Raw genomic sequence first — 13,009 nt, 5'->3', positions numbered from 1 at the left:
TGGGATCCTTCATCCTCTAGAAATTTCTAGAACATTCCAGAACATTCGATAGTATTTGAGAACATTCCAGAACATTCGAAAGCATTCCACAACATTTCAGAATGTTCCGAAATGTTCCACAAAGATCCGGAATGTTCTGGAATGTTCGTAAATAGTCTGGAGCATCTCAGATAATTGTGGAACATTCCAGAACTCTCTCTGATGTTGTGGAATGTTCTGGAACATTATGGATCATTCGAAGCCTTTTTGGTACGTTCTGGAATTGGGCTACTTACTGATAAAGACCTGTCGTGGGTTCTAACGTCAGTTTCTAATCAGTAGCGAAGGTAGCAACCGAAGAAGTAATGCAGTGAGTGAATAAAAACAAATGGTGAAGTGTGAGTAGTCAAAGTAAATCAGTGACTAAATACAAATCTAAAATGAAGTCTGAAAAGTGTGTAAAGTGTACTTGGAGTATTTGTTAATAAAAAGTTAATTTTATTTATATTTTAGACAATGCCCAAATGTAAAAGTTGAGATCTTGCCATTTCTGAAGCAAAACGGCGAAAACAAAAAGAACAGCGCGAAGCACGTTTAAGTTCCCAACGAACGATAATGAGCACCTTGAGAAGCAGAGAAATCGAAGAACAACGAAGTGAACGGATTGAAGAATCAAGAATTGCGACACAATCTTATAATAAAAGATTGCGAACTCAAGCCAGCGCTGAAAATTTCACCCCACGAGAAGCACGGTGGAGGACAAGTAAACAGTGCAACCTAACAAATGAAGTATTCCAATACGAACCGACGGAAGAATATAACAAACTTAAACCCGTCGTAATAGGAAAAATTGACATCTGCCAGTGCTGCAACGTGAAAAAGTTCAGTAAAAAAAGACTAGGATTCTGTCACACGATTCGGCTTACCACCACTGCAAGCACCTCCACAGGAATTTTTACATTAAATGACTGGGGAAACTGCAGAATCAAAACACTTTACTCAAAATGTAAAAGCCCACAAATTCTGCTTCCAAATGACTTCTTTCGTGGTCTCTTCGATCAGCACTAACAGAGATGAAATCGATTATGTTTTTTTTCCATCCAAGGACAAATACATCACAACATGGGATCATTACTATCACTACCCAACGAAGACCACAAATTTCTGCCAGTATACTTAATCGGAAATAAAGAAAGAGAAACTGATCAACGAGGCACAAGTATCAGTGGACTGAGACGAGAAGTAGACCAAGACGTACGGACGATCTCACACAAATACCTACCGCTCTCCTTAAACTATCACCAAACACTCCGTTGACAACGTTTTGCAGTTTAAAATCTTGTTTCGATATCTTCTTCTTACTGTTACTTATTTTTATTTTTTATTTTATTTATATATTTAACCTGATTTGATTAGGGACATCATGACATCTCTCATATTGGACCTGGGTTTCACCCATACAGTATCGTTTTTGCATCACAGTTACCTTAGAAATAACAATTTTACAATGACAAGCCGTATTCAAAAGGTTTAAGTGTTTATAGTGAAAATGTGAGTAACATACTGACTATGAACTAACAAACTAAATAGAGGCAGTATTTCTACTACTGCTGCTGTTGTTGTCACTAATGAGTATAATAATAGTAATAGTAATAGTATTAATAAACAAAATAATAATAATAATGATAGTGGCAGATACAAAAAGGATTTACAGATGTATAAAACAGACTTTTTTATAGCGAATTCTGGGGAAAGGAATTTTAAAGACTAGACCAGCTAGGAATGAGGAAGATCTGGTTGGAAAGAAGGATGTACAATGGTAACGAGTACGTACAGGGACAGTGGTAATAATTATTGTTGCTCTTGTAAATACGTCGTTAACTGTCTTCTGAAGGTGATGTCATTCACTTCCCTAATACAGGGTGTCCCACTCAAACCTCTCTGATTTCAAGGACCCAGGAGAGAAAAACAACAGTAGATACGACAATGAAAAATGCACCACATTGTAGAGATTCTCAAAGAATTTATATTCCCCTGTCAGAAGAGCCAAGTGTCGTCGCCAGAGTGCAGCATGGTCACATGAAATGAAAATGGTGACTCCACAGTAGGACGTGCAAGCAGTAGTGTGATTTGCAGAAACAAAATCGCCGATTACTGTGCAAAGAAATTATCATCGTGTGTATGACTATAATCCACCTGATGTGAAAGAAATTAAATAATGGTATAGGTAGTTTCTGGCAACAGGAAATGTTCTCAGACATTCTGGCGATGCACGTTATGGAGTTTCAGAAGAGACAACGAAGGACAGGAGACAAACGTTTATAAGAAGCCCACGTAAGTCAATTCGTCAACCATCTAGGCAACCTGATGTACCTCGATCAACATTGCATCACGTAGTTCACCAGCGTTTTCATATGTGTGCTTACAAAGTGCAAAGTCTGCAACATCTGACGCTGAACAACAAACCATGCTGACAACAATTTGCTGCAGATATGCTGCAGCATATTGATATGGATGACAGCTTCCTGGAAAGATGTTTATTCTCAGATAAGGCAACCTTTCATCTATCAGGACGGGTTAACAGGCCTAATTTCGGATTTGGGGTTCGCAAAATCCGCACGTTGTCACTGAACACGTTCGTGATAGTCCTAAACTAAACATCTGGTGCGGGCTAATGCACGTCAGGATTGTTGGATCGTTCTTTTTTGCGGAACCAACAGTGAATGGGTCAGTGTATCTGGACATGTTGGAGCAGTTTGTGTACCCTCAAATACAAGACTTGCAACCCAACATTTTTCAACAAGATGGAGCTCCGCCGCATTGGTCATCGGCTGTTCGCAAGTTCCTGGATAGGAAATTTCCCAATCGTTGGATCGGATGCAGACGACCCATTGCCTGGCCACCACGTTCACACGACACTACGCCGCTTGGTTTCTTCATGTGGGGATTCGTGAGGGACCGCTTGTATGCCACCAAAGTGGACGATATTCCTATGTTGGGATATCGTATCACTAATGCGATTGCAGGAATAATAGAAAAAATGCTGCAAAGAACTTGGCAAGAAATTGAATGTAGAGTAAATATTCTTTATGCTACAAATGGTTCATATGTAGAGGTGTATTGACAATAAATAAATAAATTCTTTGAGATGCTCTACAATGTGATGCATTTTTCATTGTCGCGTCTACCGTTTTTTTTTCCTGGGTCTTTGAAATCAGGGAGTTTTGAATGGGGCACCCTGTATAATCCGCGAGATTTCTCGGGAGTCAGGCTCCTGTAACTGAGAAGGACTTCGAGAAAGTGGTTGAACGATGGAGTGGTACAGAAAGGATTTTTGTCTGATGGGAACAGATGTTGCTGTTATATTTTGGGGACAAGAGCATTAATGTTGAGGAGAGATATGGGGGGGACAGTGTAATTTGGTAAGACAATAGAAAGAGGGTATGAAGAGGGTAGGTAGAGAGGAGAATATGAAAATCTCTGCTTTTGTCTGCATGCAATCAGGATATCAATGCATATGATGGTGAAATATGATCAAGAAGTCGAATAACGCAGATGTAACGAATACAGGCATTCATAACTCGTTCCAGTGAAAGGCCTTGCAGGATAATAAGGCAGTAATCAATAACTGTAAGTATGAGTGTTTATACAAGTTTCTTTTTCGGCTAAAGAGGAAAGAGCTTCTTATATTTTTCTAGGGCATGGACGGATGCTGATGCCTTCTCGCACATTGCTGCTAAACGCTCAGAGCAAATCAGATTTTCGTCTATTATGACTCCTGAACTCTTTGCTCAAGGAGAGAAATTGGCATTTGCCCCACTTAGGTTTAAAGACGTTAGGGATTCCCGATAATTCGGATTAATAACCCTAGAATGAACAACCAGTGTTTGGATTTTGCATGGGTTGAGCTTTAACCTTGTATCCTGCGCCCATTTTGTTAGAGCACACGGGTCGGTATTGAGATTCTCGATAATTGTCTCCAGCTTCACTGATTTTTTACTTATGTGATTTACCTCAAATCTTCCTGTCTGTCCAGGTCTCTTTCACGTATACAACCTTATTTCATGATTCTTGAATTTGTTTTGGCAGAAGCCAGTCGTCACTGGCTTGCTAGCTATTGTTACAATGTCATATAAATCATCCAGACTGCAGTTACCGATAAGGCTGCTGAACTTCTTCAGGAGCCATACAAGGATGACCTCCCCACAGATACCCCTACAATGTGGCTGCACTTTTGGTATGGCTGTCTATATCGCTGAGACACGCAAGCCAACCCACCATGGCAAACTCCATGGTTCGTGAGAGCCACGGATAATCTACATACATACAATGTACTTACGTAATATTCGAGATGTCTGCCAGTACTTTCCAGAAGTCGTACCCTGGTGGGTGTTCGATGATATATTCCGTAGTATTCGCAGGAATCTGCAACATAGTTTTAAATTCTGCTTCAGTATATATCTTACTGGTGAACTAAATGTGCAGGTGACACATAATAAGGTAATGCTACATCTATTCACTGTTTGAAATCGAGAACAGAAAATAGCCCTTATAACGCCTAAAAATTTTATGAAGAGTTTGCACCAAACTGTACTTCATCTGCTCGTATAACCAACACTGCAGTCCTTTCATTGTCGAGATAGTGAGGCGAGTTACAGTTCTGTGAAAGCACACCGATGGATTAGCTACTGATAATTTCACATGACACACAAGATGTGCTTAACTAGTAATCGTTTTCTCTTGCTAGTTATGTAAAATATTATATGAGGCGACAGCTCAGGTCAGATGACATGAGACAAGTATAAAAGCAACTGAGATGTTGAAAGTACCATATTACACACGCTTATATGACTGGCCGTCCATAACTTATGCAAAATCCACTTGATTGGATAAGGTGCAAATAGGTCCAAGATAGAACAAGGCTCACAGGACAGACGCGCAGAATTGCAGACCTATCAAACGGACGCCAACAGATATGTGATGCTGTATGATGCTGGTAGATGAAAATTATATCACAGTCTGATCTTGAATCATGAAACTGGTAACGGCCTTAACTAGCAAGCTATCGAAGCACGACTAACCATTTCACTTTTACCAATAATCCTTTCCTACTGTAGTGTCGCAGAATAGTAAAGAGTTGGAAACGTGGAATATTGTCAAAGTTTCGTTGCCTATGCTGAGAGCCAGAGGCAGTAGGTTAGCCAAGGGGTAAGAGGATTGCGCATGTATCGGAATGTGTCATCATGCAGGGGCAATGGACTGGTTACACACAACAGGCGAGAGAGAATTGCTTAGCACGCGGGTTTGTGTTAGACGGAAACTTTCATAGAGTGTAAGACAGAGGTATAGCGTCAGCTGTACTGCATTTCATACCTTCGTGTAAGTCTGCCGTAACAGCACGTACCTCTGTCACAAGAACACCTAAGGGGCGAGTACGACAGATGAATCAGCAGTATAAGTGGAACGAATGCGTTCATTACAAACGAGCATGACGTCAGGACGTGCTTCCTTTAAATACGCCAGCTCTGACAGCAACAAGGCACTCGCAGTTAGACTTGCAGTTAGACGTGTACTGGGTTACTGCATAGAGCTCAGCTCGGTGATCGACATGTTAATCTTTATTAAGGAGGTGTTGCAGTAAGGGCGGCCCATCCAGCAGCAGACGTGAGGGGACAGTACCAAAAAAAAAAACGGCTCTGAGCACTATGGGACTCAACATCTTAGGTCATAAGTCCCCTAGAACTTAGAACTACTTAAAACTAACTAACTTAAGGACATCAAACACACACCCATGCCCGAGGCAGGATTCGAACCTGCGACCGTAGCAGTCCCGCGGTTCCGGACTGCAGCGCCAGAACCGCTAGACCACCGCGGCCGGCAGGGGACAGTACCAGCTCTGCTCCTCTCTGCTGCTGCTGTCAATCATAAACCCAGGGTTAGCAGACATCGCGGCAGACTCGCTCGCTGCCAATGCTGACCACATCAGTGAGCCGTCGTCGAGATTGTGCGGGGCCTAGGCCCTGTGCATCTGTAGTCACAACCGGGTGAGCCGACAATGCTGGGGGACTGCAGCTCGTTCCGCCCGTCCACCACGGACGAGCCACCAGGAGGAGCAGGGAGAACGCTTCTCGTGCCGACAGCGCCGGGACTCCAACCCGGGGCCTCCTGTGCGCAGCGGCCTACTGTCTGCCGCCGAGCTGGCTGGCCAGCTGGGCGCTGACAGCCACACGCGGCCGAAGTAAGGGCATTCCATCGCTACGTCACAGCACGCAGTGCTGCGCTAGCAAGACTGGTGCGGCCCGGAGCTGGTGTCATCGTTCTGAGTCAGCGAGGACTCGGGGAAGGTCGTTGATATCACCAAGCTCGACCAGCCTGTGTTACGTATGCCACATTGTACATACCAGGAATAAAGGTGTCATGAATTAATAATGTTTCCTTGGTGTTTCTGACGCGTCCACAGTCATTTCCTAGCATCCTGTCAACTGGAGAGGTCACCACTCGGCCTCCAGTCCACCGTAGGCGACCGGGACCACCGGGGCGCCTACACTACTTTCCAAATTTCGCAAAATTTGTCTTCCATACTTCACAAGACGAGCTCTCTTGGGAGAAAGGATATTGAGGAGAGGAGGTTTTAAAACTAGCGCACACTTAACTGTAGAAGGAAAGATTCGTTCTGGAATCTGTACGCTCATTTCGCACAAAAAATCGAGAAAATGGGTAATGGAGATAGACTGATACCATGTTTCTTACGGAAATCCTTCGAAACAGTTCCGCACTGTTACCTAGTACGCAAAACACATATCTGCGGCATATCGGAATATTTATGATTTTTAAATGGCTCTAAGCACTATGGGACTTAGCAGCTGAGGTCATCAGTCCCCTAGACTTAGAACTACTTAAACCTAACTAACCTAAGGACGTCACACACACCCATGCCCGAGGCAGGATTCGAACCAGCGACTGTAGCAGCTGTGCAGTTCCAGGCTGAAGCGCCTAGAACCTCTCTGCCACAGGAGCCTGCAATATTTATGATATTCTCCGCTGCAAAGTGGAAATCTCATTCTGGAAACATCCCCCACGCTGTGGCTAAGCCATGTCTCCGCAGTATCCTTTCTTTCAGGAGTGCTAGTTCTGCAAGGTTCGCAGGAGAGCTTCTGTAAAGTTTGGATCGTAGGAGACGAGGTACTGGCAGAAGTAAAGCTGTGAGTACCGGGCGTGAGTCGTGCTTCGGTAGCTCAGTTGGTAGAGCACTTGCCCGCGAAAGGCAAAGGTCCCGAGTTCGAGTCTCGGTCGGGCACACAGTTTTAATCTGCCAGGAAGTTTTATGATATTGGTCTGAACTTTTTAACAGACTGAACCCAGGAAGTCGTTTATACCGTTAAAACTGGATATGGTGTGGGGCGTACTTCAAGGAAGTGTTACAGAGCAGTTTCTACTAGCGTTGTCTAAACTACAGGGTGTTTCACAATGTTTTGACGATATTAGATTTGGATAACACGCGCAAAAACAAGATACAGAGACGGTGGCATCGTCTGTTAGTAATGCGGAGTGTCAAGTTTCATTCCAGATACAGGTCAGCAATCATGTCGCACCAGCTGAAGCAACATTGTGCGTTCGCGGTGCAGTGCTATTTTCGCTACGGCGAATCTGTTGTGCGCGTGCAACCGTGTCTGTTGTACGCATTCCAAGAATTGTAAAGAGACCGATATCGAGATGGATGCCTAACGGTGTGGGCGGTGATTATGTTGTCCACTCGAATATCTCTTCATGCTATAGTAAGGGTGAATCAGCAGAGGTTTAGCTACTGTCAGCTACCGTGAAGAGATCTTGGATGGTTGATGTTCTTTTAGAAACGGAAGACATTGCATGGCGTGGCCTACTCGCTCTCCCGATTCGAAGCTCATAGAGCATGTCTGGGATGAACTAGGGAGACGGGTTGCACACATCAGCATCCACCAACCATTCTCTAAGACTTGTGAGCAGCTCTACAGAAAGAATGGACGTTATTGCCTCAACATGAGATTGATAAAATCATTCACAGATATGTTCCGTCGTTATCAGGCCTGTACTGGTGCCAGAGATGAACACACACCATACTGAGCACGTTTGCCAGTTGTCAGAATGTGTGTGCAAATCCGTTTGGTTGCAAATAAACATTTTTGTCTACAGTTATACCGTTGTTGCAGTTTCTTTACATTGTGTCTATTTTACTATCATCTGTTTATACTGTTTTGTGGCAAAATAAATGCAACCTTGCAAAATTCTCGTTTTTTGCTTTAATTTTGGACGCAAGTGTATTTTTTATGTATTCCAGTTACTGATTATTACATCCACGTTGATGATGCACCTTGCTTAATTCAGTTTTGGCAATTATTTTCTGTTATATTCCCTATTAATTGATTCTCATATACTTATCATATGACCTGTTGGCAATATTTACTTGACCAAAACTATTGTCCGTTCATCCGATCATTGTCCTCTTCATTATTGTTGATTATTGTGTTGACTGTATTGTTGTTTATACAGGGGCCTGATGACGATGCAATGTAACATCGAAACCTGAGCTTAATAAAATGTTCAAAATTTCGCCAGATGGTGTACTGCTGTTTACTTCAAACTGACCAGCCGACTTCCCAACCTACAAAAAAATTGCTCTGAGCACTATGGGACTTAACATCTGTGGTCATCAGTCCCCTACAACTTAGTACTACTTAAACCTAACTAACCTAAGGACATCACACACATCCATGCCTGAGGCAGGATTCAAACCTGCGACCGTAGCAGTCGCGCGGTTCCGGACCGAGCGCCTAGAACCGCATGGCCACTGCGGCCAGCCCCAACCTACATCTTCTGCCAAAGATGGACACACAAAAAACATCATCACCTCTCAAAAGTTTCATTTCGCTACCTTCCAGGTACTCCACTTCTATTTGTCAGGAGGTGTAATTCATTCTCTGCAATAAAATTTTCTCAGGTTCCTGAGCACATCAACCCGCAGTTTGTTCGTGTTGTAGTGCCAGAGAGCGAAAACTTACATTTGCATAATTCACCCCCTCTTGCCCACCATTTATCCCGTCATATGGGATCTGCTGTTTTCGTGATTCGGCAAATTGATTTTTATTTTAACATAGTGCGTGGATGCCCTTCCTTTCACCACAGCAGTCAGTTAACGTAAAGAAGGAAAGCCGTGTGGTTCATCTGTTCTACGTGTCATTGTAATGTAGATTTTCGTGTACTGCATTTTCTGAGGCAGTGGTGTTGGAATAGCGCAGCATTTCCGTAAACAAACTTAGGCAGTCACCTGAAAACCGCACTCAGGTTGAGCAATGTACCAGACCAACAGTCGTGAATGCACCGTACAGATTTCATCTGGGACTGATTCACCCGATCTCGGCAGAGCGTTGATAAGCCATACGAGCGGATCATACAACAAATAACTGAGCATTACCTTAAAATGAAAAGGGTGGCACTGGAGAGTAAAAGGTGACTGGTGCTATCAGAATAACTGTAGACGATGCTCTGTAAATAAAAGTGAAACGCCTTTGGTGTAATTCTTTATAATTAGATGGCAGCCAGCTAAAGACAGATAATCTATAGTAACAGATGTTAACAGCTGCTGCGGAAGATGACCACGGATACAAACGTAAATTATTAACTTCTGTTGTTTTAAGGGGAGCCGGAGGTGCCTATGCTGCCTATGTTAAAATCACTAAGTTTGAGGAACATTTATGAATAAACTACCAAATAGAAAAATTTGAATTTTTTTTTACATATAGAGTGGTTTATTATTGCAGTTATGACAGAGGGATTTTGGAGTATCTTTTCTAGTTTCCTTCCAATTATTTTTTCTTTTAATAACCCAAATTTTTTTACAAATAATTGCTTTATAATTAAACTGAAATGAAACTACTGAACATATTGCCAAATGGCTATGTTACAATGTAAGTTTGACCTCTAGGAGTGCTGTATAAAATTTTCATCTCTCTAGCTTGAGTGGATTTTGAGCAAATGTTCCTTACATTCGAAAAATTCTAATTTACGGTAAATGGCTATCAAAGTTTCTCAATACATTCCTGCACTATAGGATGGATTATCAGGGTCTTCCTCTTCATCCTCCAAAAGCTTCCTCTTCTGTCTTCTTTTCTGGCCTGTTGTTCCATCATACTTCATATGCCTTTCTCTTCTTTCTGCTCCTCTTATCCTTTCTCTGTCAATATTTCTTAGTGCTCGTACAGTGTTCACCCCAGCTGTAAATCCTAATGCGTCCAGAACTTCACACTTCACACTGTTCCCTTGGTTGTAGGTTGCTATTGCATCATAAATGCCAAAGTGCAGTGTTTTTATGCTTACAAACACCCTTTTAGGAATCACTTTCCAAATCAAATTGTTTACGCTCTCATTAGGATTCTGCGTCTTTCCGTGTAGATATTTGTGTAACAATTATGGCTGTGCTAAGTCATGAAAAATTGGTTTTATTGCATTTATCACAGCTGCTGGCAAACCATGTTTGTGATCAAAGTCCTTTTTTGCATTATATTTGCACCAGGAATCTTTTGGGCACAGGCTTTGTTGAGGGTATTCATTGGAAGAGGCAGTATGAAGGAACAATGCCCACACTGCTTTTCGCATGTCACTAACATTACTAGTATTTTGCCTTATAGCATACCCATGGTATCTCTGTAGACGTTCAATCACCTCATCAGTAAGCCTGCCTCTCCCTCCTATTGTCTTTCCATCACTGAGCTTACTTGAACCCAAAGTTTGTTTGAGCCTCTTAGCGCTTCATTTGTCACAGAAAACAATGTAGCCAACCCTTGCACACTCGCTGTATGTGTAACATAAGGCGCTGTATGCGTAACAGGCCGATAAAATCCCAAGCAGTTCGCCAGGAAGTCACGAGAGGGTGTTAGATGCATTCAGCGGCCGCCCATTTCCTCTGCAGGCGTGGGGGAAAATGGTAATAACTCCACTTCTAGGGCGAGTAGAACAATAATTCAAAGTTTAAATTAAAGAGGAATGTTCCAATTAATTTTCTGTAGCAAAAAAAATTGTATTTTTTTGGATTTGACCACCTCCGGCTCCCCTTAAAGATATTGAAAATATTATTGCCTTACTGGATGCACCTCATTTTTCTGAGCTCGCAAATGTATCCAGATTTGCTTTATTATGAAACTGTAAATTACTGTTGAATTAATCCACCACCCCTCTTATGGATCCTCCTCTTCCATTGGCTCCTTTCCCCCCTCCCCCTTCACTTTTCCTCTCCTTCCCCCCCCCCCTTTTTCCCGTCATCTGACCGGTTTCCCCCCACCTGCTCTCGGGTGTGGTATGTCGTATTTGTGCCAACTTTTAGCGCAGTGTTTAAGTGAGTGTTCGGTGTTGTGCGTCCTTCCACAGTGTTGCGAACAGAAATCATGCTGTCACTGGATGTGCTTTTTATATCTCTTGCGAACAGAACCCAGACTGTCGCCGTGTTTTTTAATTGTCTGTCTATTGTTTTTCTGCTTCCTGTGTGTTTTATTAGCTTCATCGACCCTGTGTTTTATGTTTTACGCTCCAGAATTTTCTGCCATGTTTACCTTTAAGTCACCGATTTTATCGCCAACTGTTATTATTTTTTTATTATCTTCATCTTTTTAAAACAAATTCTGTAGGCTGAAGAGCGGCGTAATAAGCTGCTGCCAGCCCGCCCCCTTTAGGGGGAATCGAAACCCAATAAAGGGAAAAAAATTGAATTAATAAAAGCTGTAAGAACCCATATTTCAGACTGCCTTAAATTTCGCCATTTACGGTGCATCTTTTGCACTCCATGTCCAGCCATACACTGACTGCCTCGGTGCCTGAGCTCTTCTGAAGTGGTCGCGCATCCTCTTTCCCCGCTGACTCACACCCAGCTGAGCAAGCAAATTTACCTCTCCTCAATACCAAACCAAGAGGGCTGATTAGCTCACTTAAATACGTGTAACATTACATGTTACAACATGTCCATACAAGGTGGCTCCTGCTACTTACTGCAATTGACAGAACTGTATACTTATAGCCTGCCTTTAAGTCATATTTTATTTGAAATGGTGACAAAGATTTTTCAAGATTGATTTGGTGTTTTATGACGTTAAATGGGGAGCACGATTCTCAAGAAACTCAACAATCACTTCTTGAATGCTTTCTACGTTTTCTGCAACATATTTTCCCCCTGTTTGAACCTGCTGTTCAAAACCTGGAAAACAACTCGGTTATTTTTGTCGAGTTGGACGGAATAATAAGGAACCTGAGGAGCAAGCTAGAGAGCGATTAACAAGATAAATTGTTAGGAAATAAACTTCATGAACTCCTCGAAAAAATACCAAATCATAGAGGTTGCTATTTGAAAAAGATAGAGAATCTTTCTTGTCATGTTACACTGATTAATTATCACAAAACTATGACTTTTCCATGAACAATGTGTTCAATTTGCTCACAAGTTTTTCAATTTGAGAAGAATATTTTCGTGTGCAATGGCACAATGTTTAAAACGTTGCCAACAAATTTAATGTCAACATGGGTGGCGATCAGCTGTCCAATGAACTCTGTGATTTCCTGAATGCATATGCTGGATTTGATAAAAGTAAAGCAGAAGACCACACCTGGGTAGATTTCATTAAACAGTATACTGCAATTGATATCTCTCGTTCCAACTTGCTTCGGCTTACATCATACTTATATTCAGTTCTTACCAGTAACGCATGTGCTAAAAGAATCTTGAAGGGGATGAAGAAACAGCGGTCAGAAGAAAGAAAGCGGATGTACATGGCCTTAGTGAAAAGAGTACTTCAAATAAAAGTAAACTTTTTTGAAAGTGGTGGTCAAATACCTGAAAAAGAGGACGGGGTGGGGGGTGGGGGATGGACACTGCAGGACTACTGAAAGTAGCAAACAGCAACGCAAAATATGTATCAGAAATACAAAACAATGATCATGTTACTTTTGGACATTTTCTTCAAGATTGTTTCTCTCTTTTTGACCTGAATTCTGAACTGAACTTACATTGCCT

At 42.2% G+C, this 13,009-nt stretch overlaps 1 protein-coding gene across 1 annotated transcript in view; it reads right to left on the bottom strand.

Moving 5' to 3' along the window:
- The window catches only part of LOC126176509 (glutamate receptor ionotropic, kainate glr-3-like), a 131,280-nt gene that overhangs the window by 95,057 nt on the left and 23,214 nt on the right, over positions 1 to 13,009 (bottom strand). Inside the window, exon 3 of the mRNA XM_049923665.1 lies at positions 4,319 to 4,404. Coding sequence (XP_049779622.1) covers positions 4,319 to 4,404 — 86 coding nt within the window. The remainder of the gene's footprint in view (positions 1 to 4,318; positions 4,405 to 13,009) is intronic.

The sequence above is a fragment of the Schistocerca cancellata genome, chromosome 3 (genome assembly GCF_023864275.1).
Source record: "Schistocerca cancellata isolate TAMUIC-IGC-003103 chromosome 3, iqSchCanc2.1, whole genome shotgun sequence".
Taxonomy (NCBI): Eukaryota; Metazoa; Arthropoda; class Insecta; order Orthoptera; family Acrididae; genus Schistocerca; species Schistocerca cancellata.
The sequence above is the reverse complement of the archived record's forward strand: the minus strand, read 5'-3'. Positions and strand labels throughout refer to the sequence as shown.